Consider the following 26,739-nt stretch of genomic DNA (forward strand, 5'->3'; position numbering starts at 1 on the left):
AACTATATATATTCTTGAACTGGAGAACCTCCTCTATAACTAAAAATGTTCATTTGTTCGTTTAAGATATCTGTTCGTATGCAGAATATCTAATAGCCCTGACAGACGAGCAAAATTAATGCGCCTTAAGCAACGCTAATGCGAATTGAAATTTTATGGTGACAGACGGCAGGCTTGTGCATTTAGACAGCTGATAGTGAAATTTGTTTCTTTGTTAAAAAAAAGTGAAATAAAAATGAATTAGATAAATTATTAAAAGAAATTTTGGTAATTTTGGAAAATCAATATAAATTTAACGAAAAAATTCGTTTATTATTGTCTACGTTAAAAGATAATAGAGTGAAATTAATAGCAACAATTGATTGTAATGCGGAAAAAGTGTGCAAAAAAGTTAAGAATATTGGAAAAATGGATAGCAAAAGTGCGACATCTGTCAATGAATAGCAAAAATCGGCCATTTTTAAGCAGTGTTGTCTACTCAAATTTAGTAAATTCAACCAAATGCACGGAATTCTTGTGCATTACAAACTTGCATTAACATGGGTCAAATGCGAAATTAAATGTAAATTAAGCCCGCTAATGCATATTAACGCTGTCGTCTGTCAGGGCTATAATACTGTTTAAAATACAAACAACATTAGTTCGAGTATACAAATACGCATTTCTCCTCCGAAGCAAGATTTTAAAAATTAAATTTAAATAATAGTGGTCTCGTACGTTCTACTTTTTCAAGCTTGCTTCAAGCTAATGAGGAGTATCTTTTCCTTAGTGCTGAAATACACAACTCTTGGATGTTGATCTCAAGAAGATATTTCGCAAGTAGAAAAACGTTAAATTGTGAGTCCTAAACAGAAATACTATTATTCGGTAAATCAGTAAATGTTTCCCTTATAATGTTTTCTCATTATAGAAAAATTAATTAAGAAGTAGATATTCTCTTTTAAAAAGACATTTCTCAAATATATTTTCCTCCTGTAATATATTATTTGTAAGTATTTACAAATCAAAAATCTTTTTCAAACTAATATTTGTTGCAATAAACTACTTAACTTTAAAATATTATTAATATAAAGTACTAACATTTCATTTTATAAATTAGTTCACATTTTTAATCGGTATTTTTTAATTAAATGACTACTTAATACTTTTTTTTTCAGTTTGCGACGTGGATATTTGATTTCTATCCGATGAGCCCCCGTAGAGGTTGTATTGAACATAAATATTTTTCATTTTTTAATAATATTTTTTTACAGATAAAGTGTTTAAAAAAATAACTTAAAACCTCGTTTGCGCTCCTCGAGTATAACCATTACAAATTGTGGTACCGTCACCATTTTTGGCGGCCATGCAGGTATAATGTATTATTATATAAATGTATTAGTATTTGCTTTATAAAAATACATTTATGTTTTTCAGATATAATTCGGAAGCTAGATGCCATTGAGACCCGACTCACTGCCATTGAAAAGTCCCTAACAGACAAGGTAAGTAACGCAGTATTACATTACCACATTAAAACAGAAGCTAATTTTTATATTTTAATATTCTAGATGCCAGAAAATACCGAGGTGCAGGCACAAAGTAAATTATTGCGCGAATGCCGCGTCATAGCGGCAAAGACGCATCATTCAATTAGCCGCATCACCGGTGACTTGGAGAACGAGCATTACTCGCTTCGAAACTGCCCCTGTCATCGGAAGAGCACGTGCGCTTCGTGGAAGACAAACTTTCACAAAGGGAAAGCACGGATGCTATGGTAAATATTTCGTTTTTAAATATTATGCGATTGTAATATAATTTACTGTATTTTTTTCTTTTACAGATGCGGTTAATGTTGAAGTCAAAGGGCGCAAAAGGCAGTGTGGCGTACTGCGTGGTATGTTTTCTGACGATCTAATGTACCACTACAATTTAGAGGGGCGCAAGGAGAAGGGATCCCTACTAAAGCTAAAGGTCGTAGGGTTAGTTTTTGGTAGGTTTTTTTACTGATATATATTTGAATGCCTTAACTTATACTGTTTCATTTTAGATATATTTTCTGACAAGGATAAAAACATTATCTGTGGGGAGCTCCGGAGATTTGTGGTTTTAAGTCACAATCGTTTTAAGCAAAAAAAGCATAAACTTAAAGCAAAAGTAATATAAGTTTTCTAATTATCACTTATATATATTAGTGTTAAGTCGTAAATATTAGTTCTAAGTTGTACATATTAGTTTTAAGTTGTGAATATTAGTTTTAAATTGTACAAATTAGTTTTAAGTTGCACATATTAGTTTTAAGTTGTATATATTAGTTCTCAATTGTACATACTAGTTTTAAGTTGAAGTTACTAATTTTACTTTTATAAATATGAATTTAGAATTATAATGTTTATACTGAAACAAACTTAATTTGTATTATTTTTCTGCTGAATGTAATAATAATAGTCAAATGATTTGTTTAAGTAAATATTTTATTATTTTGATTTTATTATTAAATAAAGCGAAATAATAAACAAACTAAGTTTTATTTAAAAGAATTGAATTTGCTAGAAGTAACAAATAGGTAACAGATAGCGCTTTTACTGCTTGTTCTTGCTAACATGTTTATATGTTATAGATAACAAACTGATAACGAAAATAATAACACTAACAGATATTCGGGTAACAAATACTTTTTGTTATCCATAACACATAGGTATGCTATGCGCTAACAAAAGAATTTTTTACCCGTAACATACTGTGAAGAGATTTGCTAACTTAGGCTACGTTTATGACCGAGCGTATTCGTGTCGCGCGATGCAATGAAAATCGCTCTATCGCTACCACCGGTTTCGCCATCGTAATCGCTAGCGATTGAGCGTTTACAGTACAGCGAAATCAGAAGCGATTGAAAATTTATAACTCCGTTCGTAGTTTCTTTTACTTTGCATTAAAAAAAGACATGTGTGCACGTGTTCGTAAAATTTTGCTTACAGAAAGTAGTCTTTTAGTGCGTCAGCAGATTTTAAGATTTTGTAAACAGAAAAGATTCTAAAAGCATTCAATTTGCAAAGAACGCAAAAGCCATGGAGAGTTCCATCATTTGCACACCCGCCTTCTACAATATCCTGAGAAATTTATGGAGTATTACTGAATGAGAATAGACACGTTTAATTATATCTTGAATAATATATCCAAACATATAGAAAAAAATACTAGAAATCAGAAAACACCAATTGATGCTGCAGAAACGCTCGCACTGACCATAAGGTAAGTAATATACAATATTATGTATCCAATACATAAATTTTCATTCAATTTCAATACTTATACTTATTCACTTACATATGTAAGTATGTATTTAATATAATATTACACACATTAATATTAAGTAGCTTAATTAAAATTTTGCGCATTTGGAAAAATGAAGCTGTTTGAGTCCTGCGTTTCAATATTTGGGCTGCTACTCACATAACTAATAAAAGAAACTGGTGTAGCCGATTCCTGATTATCTCTGCCGTACATGATGTCGTACAGAACCTCCCGCATTTTTATGCGAAAGTTTTTTTTCTTCACCCATATTTTTCATGTATTTTTTGAAACTCATAAGAAAATGGTAATCATCATCCTCCTTATCGTTGCTTTTTTCTAGGAGCTTAAGCTTCTTTTCCTCCAACTCCAAAAACGCTGAGCTTTCTGTAAGTTTTTTCTTTAATTTTTTAGGTGTAGGCTGCATCAATTTTATGGATTCAGGAGTTTCCGATTTATCTTCATCATCAAGTTCCACCAATTCATCACAACTTGTTTCATTGATCAAGTTACCTGGCATGGAGCGCGATTCCATAATATCTTGTAAAAAACACATATCCTTAAAATGTGTCCATTTTGAATGCGGCATTGCAGCGCTGCCTGAAGCCACCACATTTTCCTTACGAAGTTCTCTACGATAGGAGTCTTTCAAGTTTCTCCATTCTTTTGCACCAGAGCCAGCTGAAACACATGTAAAAAGAATAATTTCGTTTAAATTTATTTTCAGGTTTTTAGCAACGGGAAATTCATCCCGATCTTTGGCTTTTCCTTATCGCATAGGAATTGCTATAGTGGCCAAAATTAGTAGAGAAGTATGTGCCGCCCTTTGGACGTCTCTGGTTTCCAAACATTTGAATCGCAAAACAAATAAAGAATTGATAAAAATAGCAGACGAATTTTACTCCAAATGGGGATTTCCGAATTGCATTGGAAGTATTGACGGCAAACATATTCGTTGCAAAAGGCCACCGCATTCTGACAGCATGTTTTTCAACTACAAACACTTTTTTTCCATCTTTTTACAAGGCGTTGCCTGTGCTGACTACAAGTTTACTGCCATTTAATTTGGAGCATATGGCAAACAGAGTTATGGTGGCATTTGTGAAGCTTGAACATTACATAAGCTTATAGAAACTGGAGAATATGAAATTACAGAAGAGCGGAATCTACCAGGCACAGAAATTGCAGCACCATTCGTAATGCTTGGGGATGAAGCATATCCACTCAGAAAATATTTATTGCGCCCATATTCTAAAACAAATGTGAACAATGACTCTGAACTATTCAACACAATGCTATCTAAATCCAGAAAATCCATTGAATGTGCTTTTGGTATTATTACAAACAAATGGCGTTTACTAGCCAAATCAATCGAGACTGATATTTATGGTGCAGAACTATTTGTTAAAACTATTTGTTTGCTACACAATATTATAATTGATAAAGAGGGAGTTTGTATGCAAACCTTAATGCAAGTTCAGCAAACTATTCCCATAAATATGAATAAGCAGAGGCTGTATAACAGAAGCTCTGAAGATGCTACGACTATACGAAACAATTTTAAGGAATATTTTGTTCAAAAAAATGTTATATTCACTTAAGTATAGGTTGTTTATTACATAAAAATAAAATAATACTATTACTTACCTTCCAAACCGCATTCTTTTTCTACTTCTTCCCAAGCTTTTCTGATTTTGTTTCTATTATGATAATCTGGATGAGGCAGATTCCACAAACATTCTTTATTTCGCACTTTTTCAATAAATTTGTTCATCGTGTTTAACGCGATTCGCTCAACTGAATCAAAAATTTTGATCGCTGATTTTCTTCGCTAGCAGTCGCTCCATTTTCGCTGAAACCGCTTTTCGCTGAATCGCTGCACGATAAACACCTCCGTATGGATTTATGTATTTGATCGCTAGTAGCGATTTTCATCGCATCGCGCGACGCGAATACGCTCGGTCATAAACGTAGCCTAATATATGTATTCTGTTAGAATAAGGTAGCATGCGATATTTGCCATTGGTTAGAGCGAGATAACTATTGAACATCAAATAGCTATGTGTTATTTCTTTTCCCACTCTCTGAACAAAAGTAACAAATATTTTAACAAAAGTGAACAATAACAAGTCGCTTACACGTTTGCTAACAGCTACCCGTCTTGCAGGGAAGCGTTGCTCGTTTTACATGACAGTGTATACCAAATATAAAGAGATGCCCAATTCCTCTATCACTGGAAATGTGGGAACCGTTCACCCTAACACTAAATAAATAAATTTATTTATCTTAAATTATAAATTGTTGTTACAAATGATATATCAGAGATATTTTTAGCTAAATATGTAAAATAACGACATACCATGTTCAGACCGACACTTAATCACACGATTTCGGCTGATGAGTGGTTTATCCTACTAATGCTATAAATTTATCAAGATTTCGCCATAAAAAAATGACAGTTCAAAATCACTTCATCGAAATGATTTGAAACTGATCCACGCTAAATCTCTCTGTGCGACTCTGATTTTGCGCCATCTTCTTGTCGGCATTGAAAATCGATTACATTATCGCAGCCGATTTAGACACTACAAGGGGAAAAAGATGTAAACAAACTATTTTTTCTTTAAAGCAATGAATCTAATTTCACATGAAAATCGACTTCCCAAATGAAAAAATTCGTCCATTATTTCCTTTATATGGAAAGATTTAAAGGAATACGGCTTTTATTAAAAAATACTATATGACAATGTTTTCTTTTAATAAATATTAAGCGATGTGAATTCTTGGATGGCAAAAAACAGCTGTTTTTCATCTTACCAACGGCAGTGAGAACGGGCTGATTAGGAATTGTAATTAAATGTAATCTAATCCCTTTGAATTTTCGATCTGAACATGGTGTCAAGTTTGTTAGAACTTTGAATAATTTTACATTATACATATTAGTGGCATCCTCTCCCCTCTCCTCTCCTCTGTACTGCCGTTGGCAAAGAGAGCGACAACTGAGAGCCTTGTTGTTGTTGTTCCAACGATTATCAAACCCCGTGTTAGATAGGTAGGGTTGGCAGGGCATGCAAAGAGGTGGCCAGTGCCATGCGAAGACTCATTGCATGCAGGACATATATTGAATATTTCGGCGTCTATTCTGGATAAGTAGGAGTTTAACCTGCTAAAATATCCAGAACGAAGCTACGCTAGGGTCACTCGCGTTTCTCGCGGCAACTGGAGCTCTTCGTCTGCGATGGGTAGTGATTTGACTCCAAGAACGCCATTCACTGGAAGGGAGTCGGTGAAGGTGTTGATAGCTCCATTGTGAATGGCGGTCAGTACCTGTCGGAAGTTAGTTGCGTCCGAAGTCCGGTCGGTGTTCTGTACAATGTCGTTGACGTAGTTAAGGAAAGACCTTTTCATGGATAAGATGATACGAAACTCCCGCATTGGCTCTCATTTTTGTCTCAAACGCGTTCCCTGATTATTTGACAGCGAAGGAGATCAGTGAATTTTGATCAGCTGATTTCAGAAAAGGCGGGATGCCAGAAGTAAACCGCTGTAATTACCTGACAAAATTAGTGTGAAATGAAATTTCATTGAACAGTGCGAACATATTTTGGCAACTATATGTTTATGTAAATTAATTAATAATTTTGCATTTTAACATTTATATATCTGTTCGTTTTACCATAACATCTTAAGTCTTAAAATTGAGTTTGAGATATTGGCAATTTCCTCTAAAATCTATTGTGTTGAAATTTAATGAGTTATTTTTAATCAAGGAAAAAGTAAAACTATTTCTTAAGACATTATATGCCGATTTTGAAAAAAAATTTAGTAAGAAGTATGTTTCATTCCTTGTTTTGTACATAAGATATTTTAAAAAACGAAAAGTTAAGAAAAATCAAATCTTAATTTGACTTAAGATATTTTGTCAAAATGAATACTTCAGTTGGATAATACTTAAGTTGACATAAGAGCTTTTGCTAAATCTGAAACAAATAACTCATTGGATATAAGATTTTTGTATTTGTTTATTTTTAAAACAAAAAATTTATTCATAACAAAAATATGTTATGAATATGTTATGAATATTGTTTCTTAAATCATATTAATAAGTTCAACTCATAGTACAAAAAATCTGGTTTCAAAGCAAATTAGAGCATTAATTATTCATTAGTTTCATCAGCTTCTGAAGTTTATATGAAATGGCTTATACACTTCATCCACAAGAGATAACATACATATCTAAAATATCTTGTTTCTTTTTTGTGCTAATTTTTATTGGTGCGTCGCAGCATATTTTTAAATCTGTCATTCTCACGCAGTTTATTCCTCGTTTAGATATGTTTATCAATTTAAAAGATTCTTCTTCATTTAAGGAATTTTTAAAATAAACATTTCCAGTTTCTTTGGTATATCTTAGCCATTTAATGTCGATCCAGCTATACTTTTCACCACTGTCATCTACTTTTCTCCATGTAAATAAATTCTATGAAGCATGTGCAAAGTCATATACATATGTTCGACTGTGCCATTTCATTAACAACAAATTTTTTTGTTACGCCAATTGTTCTGATAAACTGGTACCAATCACGGGGATGGTGAATTTTGGTTGAAATTAGTTTTTTCTATCAAAGCATGGTCGCTATCACATTCCATATGAGTATGACCAGGGACCAAGAATTTATGATCTATAATGTCTACATTATTTTTAAATTGCATAAAAATTGCAAACATAGTTGCTATGAATGAATTTTTATTTTGTCCTGGACATGAATCACTGTATAAAACAACGTGCTTTGCATTGGTATTTAATGTTAATAAATGATCAAACACCCACGATGCTATTTCATTACCCCCTCTTTTTGCTATTGATTCATGCCACATGTAGCACGAGGCCTGATTACTTGCACAATCATGCATAGTAGGGTGGGTCGATTCCGGAATTTTTTCGATTCGGTATTTCTAATAGTGCGGAAAAGTTGCCTTAGTACTTCCTGATTCCAATGCAACTTTTTGTTTTGAGATCGGATTGCATCTTCAACCCGAACCTCGGCATTGAAATTTCGGAAATTCGCCTAAAATCGTGAAATAGTCTACCTAGCACCTGAAATACGCATCTCATGGCAAAATGTATAAAACAAAAGTTATTTGTCACGTCATTTGCTACCGAAATGGTATATGTGATTATGGCCGTAGGACGAACCGTTCCCGAGATACGAGCGAAAAGGCGGCGCGCCACAGCGCAAGGTGAAAATCGGCTTGCGGCCACACTTCTTGACGTTGATTTCGCCGAGTGCTATCACTCACATTCATTCACCTACGCCAAAGGACACGTTCGAATAGGTCTCCACACAAATATTTTTTCATCGAGTTCCTTCACTCTTGTCGGTGATTTCGCCGAGTTCTATCACTTACATTCATTTCCCTGCGCCATACGACACGTTCGGACTGGTCTCCACATAAATATTTTTTCATTCAACAAAACACAGAACTCAAAATGTCTGTATCTAAATTTAAATTTAGACAGAAATGTCCTGTGTTTGGCATATATCCGTACAATCTCTCTGAGTCCCAGTTACCTACTTACCAGGATGTTCTTTTGTGTTATCAGTTTGAAAGATTTGGTATAGGGCGACTCCGAGGCGACAACTATGAACCTAGGAGTAAAGAGGTTACAGAAATAGTTGCAAAAAAGGTTGAAAATACTTTCAAAAAGTCATCTATTCCGATAGTTTCACACACCAGAGTTGTACAAATGCTCACCACATACCATAAGAAATTTCTGACTCTTAAAAAAATGTTTTTAAGGAACCCAATAGGTTTGAGCTCTAAAAGAGACGACTTTGTCTCTTCTGCCGGAAAATTTTTTATTTATTTATTTATTTATAATAATTCATATAACAAAAGGAGTTTTATTATATAAATACATAAACGCAGCACTGGCTACGAGGCCTTCAGCCGCCTTGTAATTATAACTAGGTAAAAAATTCTATTTGCTAAGGGTTAGTAAAGGTGTAAGTTGCTTAAATATGTTTTAACAAATCGTTGGTTTTTAAGAATCTATAAACAATCATAACATTTTTTTCGGAAGGTTCACTTAGTAGTTTTATGAGATCAATGTTGCCAGAGTTGTGGGCTGTTGAGTGAAGCATCGGACAGAGTGTGAGTAAGTGTTTGATAGAAGCGGTGTCCTCGCAAAGGGGGCAAATGGATGGGCTTTTACCCGATAGTAAGTGGGCGTGTGTTATGATAGTGTGTCCAATCCTTAATCGAGTATATGTCTTCATTGCGCTAGTTGGAACTGTTGACGAGTAGATTATTCGATTTCTGGCTGGGTTTATGTCCGCGTAGTGATGTTTAAATGTTTTCCATTCGCTTGCGTTTTTTTGATGCCTTTTGTGCTTAATAAGGTTAGAAATGTCTTGCTTGGATGAGGCATAGTATGTTAAGGCAGGAGTCCTGGCTACATTTTTCGCAGCGAGGTCTGCAAAGTGGTTGCCTGAAATACCAGCATGGCCAGGGATCCACATTACTTGGATTTTCTGAGGGGCACCAATGACCGCGTCCCTGATAACTTCTATTATGGGATTGCGATTGGAAGGAGACGTTATTGCAGACATACACGATTTGCTGTCTGTACAGATGAGGAACTTTCCTTTAGTCTTTTTTGCGTGATTAACTGCGTGAAGGATAGCAGATCCTTCAGCGGTAAATACAGAGCTCGTTGAGGGGAGAAGCCAATTGCAAATAATTTCTCCTGTGGCAGTGACAACTGCTAACGAAGTGGAATCGATGGACTTGGAGCCATCCGTAAACAATAGCTTCCAGCCATTATTTGTATAATTAGATTCCAGTTCAGTAAAGGTTTGTTGAAAGACTACGTTTGGTGTGTTTTGCTTGGACAAAAATAAAAGCTTATTCTGTATGATTTTATCATTGATCAGCCAGGGAGGATGTCGTGTGGTGAATTTGCATGTTGCGTTACATAAAATATTATTTTCTTCAGCGAAACTTAAGCATCTCGAAATAGCCGATTGTATTCTTGGAATTTTTTTTTTTTTCGTGGCATGGGTGATAGTTGTATTTAGTAATGGGTTGGTGTTCTCAGCCGTTTTCGCAAGAATTTGGAGCGAAGAATCTATAATTCTATCTTGAATAGTTGGTAAACCAGCTTCAGCCATTATCGTTTTTATTGGCGAGGTTGGAAACGCCCGGAGACTTCGCCGTATTGCGCAGTGGTATGGTGCATTTAAAAGGTTGATACAGCTTTTGGAGCAATTGCCATAGATGGGGAGCCCATAATCTATTTTTGAAGTTAGCAAAGCTCTGACAACATTGACTAGTGTGTTCGGATGAATAAATGAATGCTTAGACGAGAGATATTTAACAATATTTAATCGTGTCATTAACGAGTTTCTGACATATTTACAGTGAGCATTAAAATTATACTTAGAGTCAAAAATTAATCCTAGTAATTTTAGCTGTGTTTTACATTCGATGTTAGTTTGGTTGTGGGTAAGTGAAATACCGTTGCAATTTTGCTTCCTACATACATGAAGGATATGTGTTTTGTCTAAAGAAAGTGAAGCACCAGACTCCAGTGACCAAGTCTCAATTCTGGCGAGTATATTAGTAAATAAGGATTGAGCTAAATTAACGTCAGAGGCTTTTGTGTAGATTAGGACATCGTCAGCATAGATCTGGTGCTCAACTCCTTTGTAATTTTTTATCATCCTACTAATATCATCGAAAGCAATAATAAAAAGGAAGGCTGAAAGAGGTGAGCCTTGCGGCGTGCCATTAGAAAGCGGGAGTGTTGAAGAAAGAAAACCATTTACGTTGACTTTGAGTTTTCTGTTTGTGAGAAAGTTGGTAATAAAACGTATCATATTCTGGCCTATTTTCCATTTTCTAAGTTGTCGAATAATAATATGGGCTCCAATTTTGTCGAAAGCTCTGTGGAAGTCCAGAGATAGTACGGACACGTGGTTTTTGCTGGACAAAGCGTTAGTAATGAAGTAGTCAAGTTGGATTAAAGCGTCTAACGTGCCTTGACCTTTTTTGTAGGCGACTTGATTCGGTGATATGAACTTGTTTCGCTGAGCATACCACAGCAAGCGGTTTGCCACGATCTTTTCCAAAATTTTGCCCATACATGGAAGGAGGGAAATCGGCCTATAGTTAGCAAGTTCATCGGAGGATTTGTGTGGTTTAAGTATTGGTATAACACAGGACGTTTTCCAAAATTGGGGGTAGACACCAGTATTGAAAATTTTGTTATAAAGCTTTACCAATCGGAGCTTTTCGGCATATGTCTGATAATTGGATAAGAAATTTTATCTTGCCCCGGCGACTTACCCTTAACGGTAGATGCAACGAACTCGAATTCAGACAGTGAAATGGTGGTTTCTATTTGTCTAGCAGAAAAAGAAAGAGGGGAGACAGAGTAGGAAGTGTCGGACAGTGTGGAGGTTTTAGAGGTTTGAAACTGTGTGCTGAATGAAATATCTGAGCTTGCTTCAGAATAGTGGTTTGCAAATAACTCGGAAATTTCGAATGGATTGGTTACCAAACCTGTTGGCCCCTTTACGCATTGAATGGTTAGATTTCTAGGCACTCCAGAAAGTTTTTTTAAAGCGTTCCATATTAACTTAGGACTAGACGAAGGATTTATTTTGCTTGTGAAATCCTGAAAACATTTACGCTTGGCCTGTTTCGCGGAACGACGGAAAAGAGCATTGGCTTTCCTGAAAGATATTAAGTTGACTAGTGTTCGAGCCCGTTTGTACTCATACCAAGCTGTCTGTTTTTTGCCCGCAATTCAGCGATTTCTTTATTCCACCAAGGAACACTCCTTGAACTTGCTGTTGGCTTTGTATGAGGAATGATGCTAACATTCGCTGCTGAACGAATAATTTTTGTTAAACTCGCACTTTCTTGGTTAGGGTTGTCAGATATTGGGATATTATTGCTATTTATCTCGCAATGTGTCTGGAACTTCTCCCAATCAGCGTAATCAGTTTTGAATACCTTATTTATTTTGTGGTTTTTAGTTGTTGAACCTAGGTGCAATTTTAGTACAATGGGGAAGTGATCGCTTCCATGCAGGTGATCGAGTATACTCCATTCGCACTCTGTGACAAGTGTGTCGGTGCACATTGTAAGATCTACATGGGAAAAAGTGGAGTGAGTGGAAAAGTGCGTCGCGGATCCGTTATTCAAACATATTAAGTTAGAGGAAAGTAAAGCATCTTCAATGCTTTTGCCCCTCTTGTTGGCTATTGGAGATCCCCATAGTGGACTCCATGCATTAAAATCACCAGCGAAAATTAAAGGAGTAGAAGCTTGGTTGATTAATTGCAGGATGTCTGTACTGGTAAATTGTTCGTCTGGTGCAATATAGGTGCAGATAATGGTGATTTTTTTAACTAAGATAATTTCGATCGACATAGCCAGCAAGTTGGATTGAATGGCATTAATTTTGTGTGGAATATCTCTTCTAATGAGAATCGCAATGCCTCTTTTACTTGTGCTAATATGTGGAAGATTGTGAAACATGCCAATGTACTGCTTAGGAGTAAAAGCCGACAAGTTGAAAGAGATGTGAGTTTCATTTAAGAGTATAATAGCTGGGGTATGATCATGTATTAATAATTGAAGCTCATTGTAATTGTTAGTGTAGCCGTTTAAATTCCATTGTAATATTGGAATCATAAGATCTATGTAGGAAGAAAAGAAAAAGGTAAACAGAAGAGAGCTAGAAATTCAACTCGTATGAGCAGTCAGTTGAAGCTGAGTGTCACCAATTGAGTACTAGTTCAAAAGAGAGTAAAAGCTAAGCGTATTTATTCAGAGTCAATTTCTATTTGTTCCGTATGTTCAGTAGAGTATTGATTATCGTTGGAAATGTTTGTTGTTGGAAAGAGATTTTCGTGATTAGGTGGATTAGATTGCACAGTAGTGTTGGTAGTAGTATTTTTGAGGTCAGTATATTTATTAAGCGAGTTTAAGGAGTTGTTTAAGTTAGATATGAAAGAGGCTGTTGTTGGACTGAAAAGTTTGGGATTTAAGAAAGAGTCTTGTTGGGTACAGTTGTCGCTGATATTTTTAGCTGAATGTGAGACGTTGTTGTAGTCAGAACTGATCGATGTAGGCTTGTTGATGGAAATATGCTTATTGTTGGCGTTTGATGAGTGGTTTTTGTTAGTTAAAGATTTTAATGATGAGTTGGGTGCAGGGGTGATCTCTGCGTTTTGTTTTGATGTAGTAGGCAAGTCATTGTCGGCGGTTATATGAGTATTTTTAGATTTTGTGGAATTGTTGATGGCTGAAATTTTTGTTGGTGTGGTGGTTTCAGAGGATACCTCTTTTGCAGGTTGAAGCACATGTGCAAAGCTAGCAGTGAGGGAAGGGAGGGAAGTATTTTCTCTATACTTTTTGAGGGCTTCGTGCATACTGCACTTTTCTAATGTCTTTATTTTTAAAATTTCTTTGGTTTGCATATACTTTGGACACGTATAGTCAGAAGAGCGATGCTCGCCAGAACAATTCGCACACATAACTCGGATGCAGTCATTATCGTGTGGTGAGGGAAAATTGCAAATTTCGCATGTTGGGGAGCCTTTACAATGTTTTTGCGTATGACCCAATTTCTGACATGACCTGCAGCGCATTGGATTAGGCACGTACGGTCGCACAGAGGTCATCCTCCATGCGATGTTTATTTTGTTTGGAAGGGAATAACTGTTGAATGATATTAGCATAACACCAGTAGGCTTTATAACACCTTCAACTTTGCGAGTGAACTTATAAACCGCGGAAACCTCGTAAGAACTCAGTCCTTCTATTATTTCGTTTTCAGGCACATCGTTTAAGAACGGTGCATAAATGGTGCCTTTGTTACAATTAAGATGTTGATGATAGCTAGCGCTAACAGCGCCAATGTTGAAAAGACATTTCGTTTTTATAAACTTTTCTGCTACTTGCTTATTTTTCACTAGCAGTAATAGGCTGCCGTCGCGTAATTCACTAATTTTGTTTATATCTTTGCTCACGGTGAGTAAGGCATTGTAAACACGAAAACAAGAAACCTTCGAAAGCGGTGTAGTATTCTCATCGGATTTAGTCACTATATACTTTGGGTCATCACTTTTTATTGGCGGTAAGTCAGGAAAAGCATCTTGCAGTTTTTGATACGATTTTTTACATTTTGGTTGGGGACCTTGGGCCAGCGCAGCAAACCTGTTGTCCCCGAACTGGAAGCCCACCGGGGGCATAGTGGAAAAGTTATAATACACTTATATAAGTATTGGATTATATTTCTCACTAAAAATAAGTATTAATCGCGACAGGTGTGCAAAAAAAACACCAAAAGAGAGCTAAACGAATAGCTGTAAACACAGAGAAAGACGCTAACTCAACTGCTCAGTACGAGGTTTAGTCGGTGACTGTGTGCCGGAAAATTATTTGACATCGCTGCTTGTAAATGCATTTATTTTTCTTCTTGCACTTGTCCAAAGGAAAGGAAAGTTCCTATCAATGAACAACCATTTCTCTTGGACCAGAGAACCACAAGAATTGGTCGCATTGGAAGTGTTGATCTACCTGAAACAAAAAAGATTACAAAGAAAAATGAACGTAAAGAAAAGCTTTCAAAACGTCATTCAACATCAACACTTACCAGAAAAGTATCAGCTAGAACACGTGACCATTCAGATCAGCCAGACTCTCATACAGACGACAAAAATGTAGGCGCGTCGCACATTGATTCTTCGAAAAACGATGGTGATGATGAATTTTCTCTTCCATCCTCTAAAACCAAACAAAACACACTAGTATTACAACACACTGCTTTAGCTGCCCAAAGATTTGGAGTAAGTGATAGAGCAGCGGCCTTGATTGTTTCATCGGCTTTTCTGGATGCCAAAAAAGCAGGTTTGATAACAGAGGATCAGGCTAGCTTTGTCACTGACAAATGCAAGATTAGTCGGGCAAAAAAAAGTGTTGGTGTTAAGCTCCAGAACACCGAAAGTATTGACTCCGTATATGGGCTGTATTTTGACGGCCGCAAAGACAATACACTTACACAAGTCAGCGAAGGTGAAAAGTACTACCGCGACACTGTCAAAGAGGAACATATTTCTCTTATAGCGGAACCTGGTTGTCATTACTTTGGTCACGTCACTTCTCCTTCCGGGTCAGCTGAGGATGAGACGCAAGCTATATGGCAACATTTACAAGACAATTCAGTTGATGTGGAACATCTAGAAGTTGTCGGTGCTGATGGCACCAACACGAACACAGGTTGGAAAGGTGGAATCATTCGGAAACTAGAAGAAAGAATAGGTAGGCCATTACAGTGGGTTGTTTGTCTTCTACATTTCAACGAACTTCCATTCCGTGCTCTTTTCGAACACATAGATGGTGTCTCAAAGAGTCCAAATACATTCTCTGGCGACATAGGTAAACTGCTCCCTTATTGTGAGAAGTTGCCTGTTGTCAAATTTGAAAGTTTTCCATCCTGCCAATTACCTTCTGAGGTTATTAATCCGACCCAACTTAGCACATACCAAGCTTATCTCTATAAAATATCAGAAGCTGTTATTTCCGGTCAATGTTCCTCAGATTTAGCGTCGATGCATCCAGGTAACATGTGCAAATCTCGCTGACTCACCTGTGCAAATAGAATTCTGAGATTATACATTTCTACTGACAAACCAACAAAGGAAATAAAGATTTTGGTCAAGTACATACTTACAGTTTACTCACCTTTGTGGTTCTCAATAAGATTCAACAGTTCAATCAAAAATGGCTCGCGCCATCTCTATGCTGCAATTCAAAGGTCGAGATACTTACCCGCTAAACTGCGCAAGGTTGTCGATTCATCCATTCAACAGAATGCTTTCTTTGCTCTTCCAGAATACATTCTCCTTAGTATGATGACTGACGAACGGATAGAAGTCAGAAAGTTGGCCCTTGACCGTCTTCTGGCAGCCAGAGAAGCAGAGTCTGACACCATAAATGGAAGAGTTAGATGTAATAAAGTGCCAAAGCTGAATTTCAAAGCTAATACTTATTACGATATGATTAACTGGATGACTATTATCTTGACTGTTCCACCAGTACTTTGTTCAGTTTCTAACGAAGAACTCATAAAAGGGCTGTCGGGAGACACTGCAGAGGTATGGAAATTTAGTGAATTCCCCTCTCACACCGTGGCAGTCGAGAGAATCGTCAAACTGGTGACAGAGGCATCTTCTAAAGTTATTGGCCCCCAATCTCGTGATCTTTTTATACGCTCTACACTGAAATCTAGGTAACAAGTGCCAAAGTTTAGTACAAAATCTGATTTTATCAATAAATTTGACACAGATTCAGACTAAAACAAGCCTGACATATGGTTGGTTGGTTGGGTTGGGCTTGGGAGGAACCCGAAGAGCAGCTACCTCCACGCGGTGGGTTCTGGGTGACCAATACAGGTTAGCTGAGAGCTGCAACAATTTTGACCTTGCGCTGTGGGGCGCCGCCTTTTCGCTCGTATCTCGGGAACGGTTCGTCCTACGGCCATGATCACATATACCATTTCGGTAGCAAATGACGTGACAAATAACTTTTGCTTTATACATTTTGCCATGAGATGCGTATTTCAGGTGCTAGGTAGACAATTTCACGATTTTAGGCGAATTTCCGAAATTTCAAGGCCGAGGTTCGGGTTGAAGATACAATCCGATCTCAAAACAAAAAGTTGCATTGGAATCAGGAAGTACTAAGGCAACTTTTCCGCACTATTAGAATTCCCGAATCGAAAAAAATCCGGAATCGACCCACCCTAATGCATAGTAAGATTAAAAGTCCACAAGGGCCTTTTGTAAAAAGAAAGTGAGGTTCTTAATAATGGTGTAGGAAGACACTGCTGTAGGTCAAAACACAACACTTTAAGTGTAGCATCAGCTAAAGCTCTCTGCTTATCATTTTTTTAGCATCATAAGCTTTTTCTGCTAAATTTACATGTTTAGATTGCTCTAGTTGTAAAGAGTCCAATTCTTCGGGTTTAGCAACTTGTATTTTGCATTGGAGCAAATCACACTTATGACAAGTGTCAATTTTAGGTTTTTTAAATTTCAAGTTGAGTGTGCTAAACAATTGCGAAAATTTGGAAATTGAAAAGGAATAGGCGTATTTTTCACAATAGAGACGATGCATTTCATTCACAGATAAGTCCCTTGGCAAATACCGTTTTGATGTGTCCCTTCGAGTATAATGCGACTCATACGATGGGAAGCTTTTAATAAAATCTAAAATATCATTCTCTTTAGCGATAGAAAGTTTTTTAGCGCATTTATGTTTTTCACGTCCATCGCCGATTACACGCCCATCAAGTTTTGCACTCACAACCGTTTTTATAGATTGTTCTGTCTCGGATAATGTAAATGTAAAGCATTTTTTGCATACTGCGATTTTATTACTACCAACTTCCAGGAAATAATTGTTTGTATAAGGTCTTATCCTTGGTTTTAAGTCATGTTTAGCCTTTTTTATTGTTTTTGTTTCTTCAACTTCAATTAAGCCACCAAGAAATGCTTTGCGTAAATTGTGTGAGCCTAGTTCCCAGTACTGTGTGTGTATATTGCTGTTCTTCAAAAATGATTCTATCTGCGCATTTATTTCTGCACGGTTCCAACCTGCGCACTGTACGTGCCTGAACAACCTTACCAGCGCTTGAGGTGTAACTTTGCCCTTTATTCCTGGAATCTTTTGCATCTTTCTTTGAATATTTTTCTGTTTCCCCTTTATTTGCAACACTTATAGAGTTTTCCTAATATTAAGTTTTTATTAAAATCACTTTATAAATGCAATCACTATAAAACTTACATCATTATTTTCGGAACTGGAACTTGCTGCAGTACATCCACTTATATTAAAATTTGGATCAATAATGGAATCATCACTATCGAAATCTACATTGCTTATATTATTCAATAAATCACTTTCCATTTTTGAAGTTATTAGCACAACGACTTGTTTTCAACTGATCGCTTATCACGCGTGATTAGTACTAGCATACGAATTGTGAATTATTTTTTTGAATTGTTTTGATTTCTCATGTTTATTTATATATTTAGTAGTGTGAAAATTGCGAAATACCCAAAAAATATTTATAAAATACCCAATCTAATATATTTCAGCAGTGGCATCATTGGCAAATGTTATAAAAAATGTGTGTTTTGACAGCTCTCTCTCGAATCAAATCCTTTTAATGTTCCTAGGAGGTGGTTCCGCTCTAAGCAGGTGGCTGCAAGGGTGATTTCTACGAAAACATCCTAGCAGGAATTGCAGGCGACGTAATTGAGGACCGGTCGGCCGATGGCCTTGTATTTTGCCAACAACGTTTGTTTGACATGTGCTGCCGGCTAGCGACTTAAGGATTTTGATGCGGCTCTGTACCTTTGCGATAATCGCGGTCTCAATATTAAGCTCAAGTCTATACTCCTTCGTCCAGTACGTAAATATGGTCGCTGTGGATTTGGTGGGGAAAGTGTTAGATTCCGTGCAGTGAGGAAAAGAGAAAGGTCGGAGAGATAGCCGTTTACTTTTGAACACATGTCCGTGGGAGTTTCGAGATGTAGAAATTAAACAGTAGCGGGGAGAGGACACCACCCTGAGGAGCCCCCTGTTTAATTCTTCTCATTTTAGTTCATGGTCCACCTCTTCAGTCCTGGAGGAAGGGTAGTTTTCTCGATGTCCTGCAGTAGCGCTGTGTGGTCGACTGTGTCAAAGGCTAAGGCCACGAACTATCTGGGCGTTTATGACGGTAAGTGCTGTGGTGGTGCTGTGCACCTTTCGGTTGGGAGTAGTAAGGCCTCAAGTGTCTTCACTACTAGGGAGAGGAGAGTTATCGGACGATAGGACTCTCATTTGTTGGCTGGTTTCCCAGGTTTCAGTAGTGGGACCATTCTTCCAACATTCCACACATTGAGTATTTGAAGAGTGGTCAGCGACAGCTTGGGAACCTTGGTAAGATAACTTACTCCCGCCGAGCGTAGATGCTTTCGCATAAGCATGTTGATTCCATCAGGGCCAATAGATTTAGATGATTTCGATTTGTTGATGGCATTCTCCGCATCGGTGAAAGTAAGTGGCGCTCAGATGTTTGGCATTTTGCGCAGCCGTCGGTTAACACATCTCTTGGCTTTGTCTACCGAAGGTGCAGTGTACACTGCCAGCTAATATAGCTCGCGTACTTCTTCGGGTCCGAAGAGGCACGATCATTGAATTGGACTTTAACTTGGTCGTCATGTCTCTTCGGGTTAGACAAAGCCTTGAGAGTAACCCAAAGCTTACTCATACAGGTGGAGAGGCTGCAGGATTTCAGGTGTTCTATCCATTTCGTCCGCTTATGATGGTTTACCATTCGCCGAATCTCCAAATTGAGATCCCTTATTCGAGGATCCCCGGGATCGGCATGGCGTAAGGTTTGTTGTTACAACTGAGTGCCTGCTGTCGTGTAGTCGTGCAGCTGTCTAAATATAAACTGGGCTATTAAGAACGTGTGGATTTTAATACTTGAGAGATGTCGCTTGAAGTCTGTCGCCCTCTATGTGTTCAGCACATGAAATCACGACAGCACGACAGGCAACTAAAAATTACGTCGTGAATCCTTCTACATGAACATTTGTGAGAAGGCAGCAACATAACAATGGCCGGCATGTACACAAGACAACACAGCTGTCCATTTAGCATGTACACAATTTCGTTGTGGCCATACTAATACCTTGCACTTCAATGTAATTTTAATATTTTGTTCAAAGTCAAATTTTGTATGCAAAAATAAGTAAATAGGTAAATGTATTTCTTTTAAATTATCAATTTTTATTGTAAATGATATAACAGCTATTTTATGCTTTTATTTGTAAAATAACGTCAGGCTTGTAAGAGCTTTGAATAATTTTACATTTTGCATATTAGTGGCAACACCACTCTACCTCATCTCTCTACTGTCAACTCTACTGTCGTCCTACTGTCTTTCGCAAATATAAAAATATTGTTACAAAAAGTAGTATTAAGTTGTATTTGTATTACTATATGCATCCCTGATTATGAACAATAGCTGTAGGTATATGGAATAGCATTTGTCTTGTTGTAGACATCTGGCGCCACACTGTCTGCTCGTCTAGTTAAACAATTGCTGAGTCTGGCGCCGCGACTGTCTGCTTGCGTCTGGCGCCGTATAGCCGTATGTTCTGGTAATTTCCAGACGCGATATTCTAGAAGGACACGTCGGCATCAGCGAGAAGTGCGTGGCTATAGCCGTATGTTCTGGTAATTTCCAGACGCGATATTCTAGAAGGACACGTCGGCATCAGCGAGAAGTGCGTGGCTATATAAGCCGTGGCAGCGCCAACGTAATCAATCAGTGCTAAGAGTAAACTGCTATAGTGTAGACGAGTTGTGAAATAAAGAGTTGTTGAATTAAATTAAACAGTGTTGATTTTATTTGTCAATCCAGAGATACGAACCTAACAAAGTAAACTAGCAAGAGTAAATTCGTAACAATTGGTGTCAGAAGTGGGATTGTCAAATAATCCAAATTCAAGATGGTTAAATTCGGAGAATTGAGAATTCAGCAATTAAAAAAGGAACTGGAGGAGCGTAATTTGCCGATAAGTGGGCAAAAGGCGGATCTGCAGGCACGATTACGTGAAGCAATGGAAGCGGATGGAATTAATGTGGACGAGTTCGAATTTGTTGGGCCAGAAACTTCTACAAAGGTAGAAGAAAAAGTAGAAGAACAACGAACATCATCAAGTGTGGACATGAACTTGCTGTTAGTGGCTATTAAGCAAATAGAAAATCGTCTGGCACAGCAAATAGCTGAAAATACATCACAAATAGCAGAAAATGCAGTGCAAACAGAAAATCGTCTGGCACAGCAAATGACGCAAATAGCTGAAAATACATCACAGCTAGAGTCTCGCCTTACACAACAAATGACTGAAAATAATACGCAGTTAGAAAATCGTTTGGTACAACAGATTACGGAAAATACTACACAACTACAAAAACAAGTGCAAGAGAAATTTTCAAAATTTGAAGACGAATTAAGCACTTTAAAAAATGACGAAGAAAATTTGAAATCAGAAGTTCTTCATTTGAGTAATCGGATGCGAGAACTGCAACTGCATGGCCCTGCACCATCAACAAATAATCCAAGATTGAAGGCACCCACATTCGATGGAAGTATTCCATTTCAAATTTTCAAACTTCAGTTTGAAAAGACAGCATTGGCCAATAACTGGAATGCAGCGGACAAAGTGGCGTCCTTGTTTGTATCATTGAAAGGACCTGCGGCAGAAATCCTTCAGACTATTCCAGACTGTGAACGGGACAACTATGAGGCATTGATGAGTGCGATAGAAAGACGATATGGTAGTGAGCACCGGAAACAAATATACCAGATCGAACTGAAAAATAGGGGTCAGAAAATGAACGAGTCATTGCAAGAGTTCGCAACTGAAATAGAACGACTGGCTCATTTGGCAAATGCAGATGCACCTGTGGATTACATTGAGAGGGTAAAAATTCAATGTTTCATAAATGGAATTCGTGATGTGGACACCAAACGCGCCACATATGCATTGCCAAAAAGAACGTTTGCTGAAACGGTTTCGCACGCCCTCACACAGGAAACAGCTTCCCTACTAAGTAAACCAGCACACAAGGTACAAAGGGTTGAAATGGAACAACCGGCGCTGATGGAAGAAATATTGAAGACTCTGAAGACAATTGCTGCACCGCGAGTAAATACAACAGGCAGATGTTTCAACTGTGGAAAAGCGGGTCACTTTGCCCGAAATTGCAATATAAAAGTAAACCCATCAAAACGGAAACAACCAACAGATAACGAGGACGAAGCATCCACTTCTCACAAGTCGTTAAACTAAAACGGAACAGTTCAAAGGGGCGTGAGCTGGTTCCCACAACTATTTGCCCCGCCATCTCGATATCACAAATAGGTCGCCATGACAACAATCTTACTATCAACGGCATCGTAAATGGACGACTGTCAACGCTTACTTTGGATACTGGTGCCACACATTCAATTATCCGACCGGATGTGGTAAGAGGGACGGTTGAACCATTAGTCGGTTGCAAGCTTCGAACGGCCACCGGGGAGGAAGCAGCTGTCGCGGGAAAAGTGTTTTGCGAAGTGATGATTGGTACCCTGGAAGTTAATCACACCTTCATCGTAGCAGAAATCACGGATGAAATTATAATGGGAGTAGATTTCATGATTGATCACGGGGTTACTTTGGATTTAAACAAGCAAATGCTGTTTTGCCAGAACATGGAGATGCCTATAAACACCGGATATGTGACCAACGTTGAAAGTAAGAGGGTGATTGTTGATGATAATCAGAGTATTCCACCAAAATCTGAGGCGATTGTATGGGCTAAAGTGAATGGAGGAGGTGGGACTGAAGAGTTGTGGATTGTGGAACCAACAAAAATAGATACACCCATATTGGTAGGAAGAACGCTTGTGAAAACTAGAGAAGACGCCACCATTCCGGTGAGAGTAGTGAATGAATTCAACACGCCTATAAGTCTGAAGAAAGGAGCAGTAATTGGACAGTGCCAGAATATAAGTGCAATAGCACGATGCGAACGGTCACAACAGAAGCCTACGATTGAGCCTCAGCAGATAAGTCCTACACTCCTAAATAATTTGCTGAACGAACTGCATGGAAATGAAAAATTAAAAGCAGAAAAACTATTAGAAAAATACGCATCCATATTTGCAAACGAAGGAAACACAGGAAGAACCGGCATTGTCAAACATCGCATAAATACTGGAGACGCTAAACCAATCCGACAAGCTCCGCGTAGGGTTCCACTAGCAAAACGAGAGGATGCTAACAAAATTATTGAAGACATGCACAAAAACGGTGTAATCGAACCTTCAATAAGTCCATGGAGCTCACCTATCGTCTTAGTTAAAAAGAAAGATGGTAGCACCCGTTTCTGCGTAGATTATAGGAAGTTGAATGATGTCACAAAGAAAGACAGTTATCCTCTACCAAGAATCGACGATACATTAGACACCTTGTCTGGAGCGAAATGGTTTTCTACATTAGATCTACAAAGTGGATATTGGCAAGTCGAGATTGATGAATGTGACCGTGAAAAGACCGCTTTCAGTATGGGCGACGGGTTATGGGAATTCTCTGTGATGCCATTTGGGTTATGTAATGCGCCTGCAACGTTCGAGCGACTGATGGAACATGTGTTAAAAGGACTCAACTGGAAGACATGTTTAGTGTATCTTGATGACATTATCATCATGGGAAAAAGTTTTGATGATCATCTGAAAAATCTAGAGGAAGTCTTTCAGCGAATAGCAGCAGCCGGATTACGCTTGAATCCCAAAAAGTGTTCATTATGGAAGAAGCAGGTCACATATCTCGGACATAAAGTGTCAACTGAGGGGATTCACACCGAGGAAGGAAAAATAAAAGCAGTCAAAGATTGGCCTCGACCCACCAACATACATGAACTCCGCAGCTTCCTTGGCTTATGCACGTATTACCGCCGTTTTGTACCTGGATTTGCGAACGTGGCTAGAAGTTTACATGATTTAACCAAGAAGAATCGCCCGTTTGTATGGCAGTTGGAACAAGAAAAAGCATTTGAGCAGCTGAAAGAACTACTTTGTACGGCGCCGATGTTAGCTTATCCAATACCTAGAAAGAAATTCATCCTGGATACAGATGCGAGCGCTTATGGAATTGGAGGTGTCCTGTCTCAGCTCATCGACGGACAAGAAAGAGTAATTGGGTATTACAGCAGAGTGCTCGGGAAACCAGAGAAAAACTACTGTGTGACGCGAAAAGAACTACTAGCTGTGGTGGAATGTGTAAAACATTTCCACAAGTATTTGTATGGACAACGATTCTTGCTGAGGACTGATCATGCAGCATTAAAATGGTTATTACAGTTTAAGAATCCGGAAGGCCAAATTGCACGATGGATCGAAAGATTACAGAATTACGACTTCGAAACGGAACATCGAAAGGGGATTCACCACAAAAATGCGGATGCATTATCACGTCGCCCTTGTCCACTGGAATGTAAACATTGCTCCAAATCAGAAGGAAAAGAAGGTATAATTGACGTGCGATTACTGAATATAGAACCTGAAGATGATTGGACTCCTCACCGCATCAGAATCAATCAGCTGGAGGACCCCGATCTTGCAAAGCTGGTAATGGCCAAAGAAAATGGGGTACGACCACCAAAGGAACAAATAAGTAGCGAGAGTCCAACTGCAAAAGCATATTGGGCCCAATGGAACAGCATAAACCTCGTTAATGGATACCTTCATCGTACCTGGGAAAGCGAAGATGGCAAACATTCTCGTCTGCTGATCATAGTACCGAAGTCCATGATCCCAAAAGTATTGAAAGAATATCACAATGGACCTAGTGGAGGGCACCTTGGAATAACAAAAACTATAGAGAAGATTAAACAACGGTTCTACTGGATCGGTTGTCGAGATTCCATAGCAGAATGGATAAGTAATTGCGTAGAGTGCATGGCAGCTAAAGGTCCTAAAGCCAAAAGTCGCGGTAGGCTACAACAGTACAACGTGGGATCACCATTTGAACGAGTCGCAATGGATATTGCAGGTCCGTTCCCAACCAGTACGGCCGGAAACAAATATCTACTGGTTGTCATGGACTATTTCAGTAAATGGCCAGAAGTATATGCCTTACCAAACCAGGAAGCGAAGACAGTAGCCGAAGCGTTTGTAGAAAATTGGATAACAAGGTTCGGAGTGCCCGTCGAATTACACTCAGATCAAGGCAGGAATTTCGAATCTTCCATTTTCCAAGAAGTCTGTACATTATTGGGCATCCACAAGACACGGACAACAGCGTTACACCCACAATCAGATGGGATGGTAGAGAGATTCAACCGAACGCTCGAAGAACATCTGCGGAAAATCGTTGATAAAGAACAACGGAATTGGGACAAGTGCATCCAGATGTTCCTGCTGGCGTATCGTTCAGCGAAGCACGAGACAACTGGTTACACGCCAGCAAAGATTATTTTCGGATCTGATCTGCGACTCCCTGCTGATCTTAAGTTTGGTACGAATCCTACAGCTGTAAGAAATGATGGAGATTATTGTTCTGCCTTAAAGGAAGAAATGAATGAATTGCATCTAATGGTAAGACAGCATACGCATCTGATGAGCAATAAGATGAAGGACCGGTTCGATCAAGCGGCAAATTCAAAAGGTTTTGAAGAAGGTGATCTGGTCCTGTTGTACAATCCACTTCGAAAGAAAGGCTTGTCCCCGAAATTGCAGACAGCCTGGGAAGGACCCTATATGGTGATGAAACGACTTAATGACGTGGTATACCGCATACAAAGAAATGGGAAAGCACGATGTAAAATGAAAGTAGTACATTTGGAGAGGCTCGCCCCATTTGGTTCAAGAGGATTTGTGCCTAATCGGGACGATTAGGCTTTAGTGGAGGGCAGTGTTACAAAAAGTAGTATTAAGTTGTATTTGTATTACTATATGCATCCCTGATTATGAACAATAGCTGTAGGTATATGGAATAGCATTTGTCTTGTTGTAGACATCTGGCGCCACACTGTCTGCTCGTCTAGTTAAACAATTGCTGAGTCTGGCGCCGCGACTGTCTGCTTGCGTCTGGCGCCGTATAGCCGTATGTTCTGGTAATTTCCAGACGCGATATTCTAGAAGGACACGTCGGCATCAGCGAGAAGTGCGTGGCTGTAGCCGTATGTTCTGGTAATTTCCAGACGCGATATTCTAGAAGGACACGTCGGCATCAGCGAGAAGTGCGTGGCTATATAAGCCGTGGCAGCGCCAACGTAATCAATCAGTGCTAAGAGTAAACTGCTATAGTGTAGACGAGTTGTGAAATAAAGAGTTGTTGAATTAAATTAAACAGTGTTGATTTTATTTGTCAATCCAGAGATACGAACCTAACAAAGTAAACTAGCAAGAGTAAATTCGTAACAATATATTGAAGTTAGCGAGAACGACAACTGTCGGCCTGCAGTCGTGTAGTCGTGCAGCTGTCAAAATAACTGTGTCATAAGAACGTGTGTATTTTAATATTTGACAGATGTCGCTTGCAGTCTGTTGCGCTAGTCAATTTATTTACTCGTTAGGAATAAAATAAATATAAGTTAACTCAAATAGCTCATCCACAGACGGAGAACTCACGCGTGGCTTGAGTGAACAAAATTCTTATCCCACGCTAGCCACTGCGTTGGTCGCTCGATATTATTAATAGTACAACAGAAGATATTGAGAAGATAAGGAAATTCGTTATCTCACGTCAGCCACTGCATTGGTCGCCTGATGCTATTAATAGTGAAACAATGCAAAGCCACGTAGCTAATATTAAACATAGGCTCTAGATATACTTTTCT

The 26,739-nt window shown here is 38.3% G+C and overlaps 1 protein-coding gene across 1 annotated transcript; it reads right to left on the reverse strand.

Moving 5' to 3' along the window:
* Positions 1–975: 975 nt before the first annotated feature.
* Positions 976–5,469, reverse strand: LOC125777174 (uncharacterized). The gene is made up of 2 exons (XM_049451443.1): positions 4,918–5,469; positions 976–3,951 (listed from the first exon to the last, which is right to left on the reverse strand). Exons 1-2 carry the CDS (start codon positions 5,042–5,044, stop codon positions 3,470–3,472), a joined length of 609 nt encoding a protein of 202 aa, XP_049307400.1. The 5' UTR covers positions 5,045–5,469; the 3' UTR covers positions 976–3,469.
* Between the last annotated feature and the right edge of the window lie 21,270 nt (positions 5,470–26,739).

The sequence above is a fragment of the Bactrocera dorsalis genome, chromosome 3 (genome assembly GCF_023373825.1).
Source record: "Bactrocera dorsalis isolate Fly_Bdor chromosome 3, ASM2337382v1, whole genome shotgun sequence".
Lineage (NCBI taxonomy): Eukaryota > Metazoa > Arthropoda > Insecta > Diptera > Tephritidae > Bactrocera > Bactrocera dorsalis.

Coding starts and splice junctions, on each gene's coding strand:
- LOC125777174 (XM_049451443.1), bottom strand. CDS start 5,044: ATGAACAAATTTATTGAAAAAGTGCGAAATAAAGAATGTTTGTGGAAT. Junction 3,952..4,917: donor AAAAGAATGCGGTTTGGAAG/GTAAGTAATAGT, acceptor CATGTGTTTCAG/CTGGCTCTGGTGCAAAAGAA.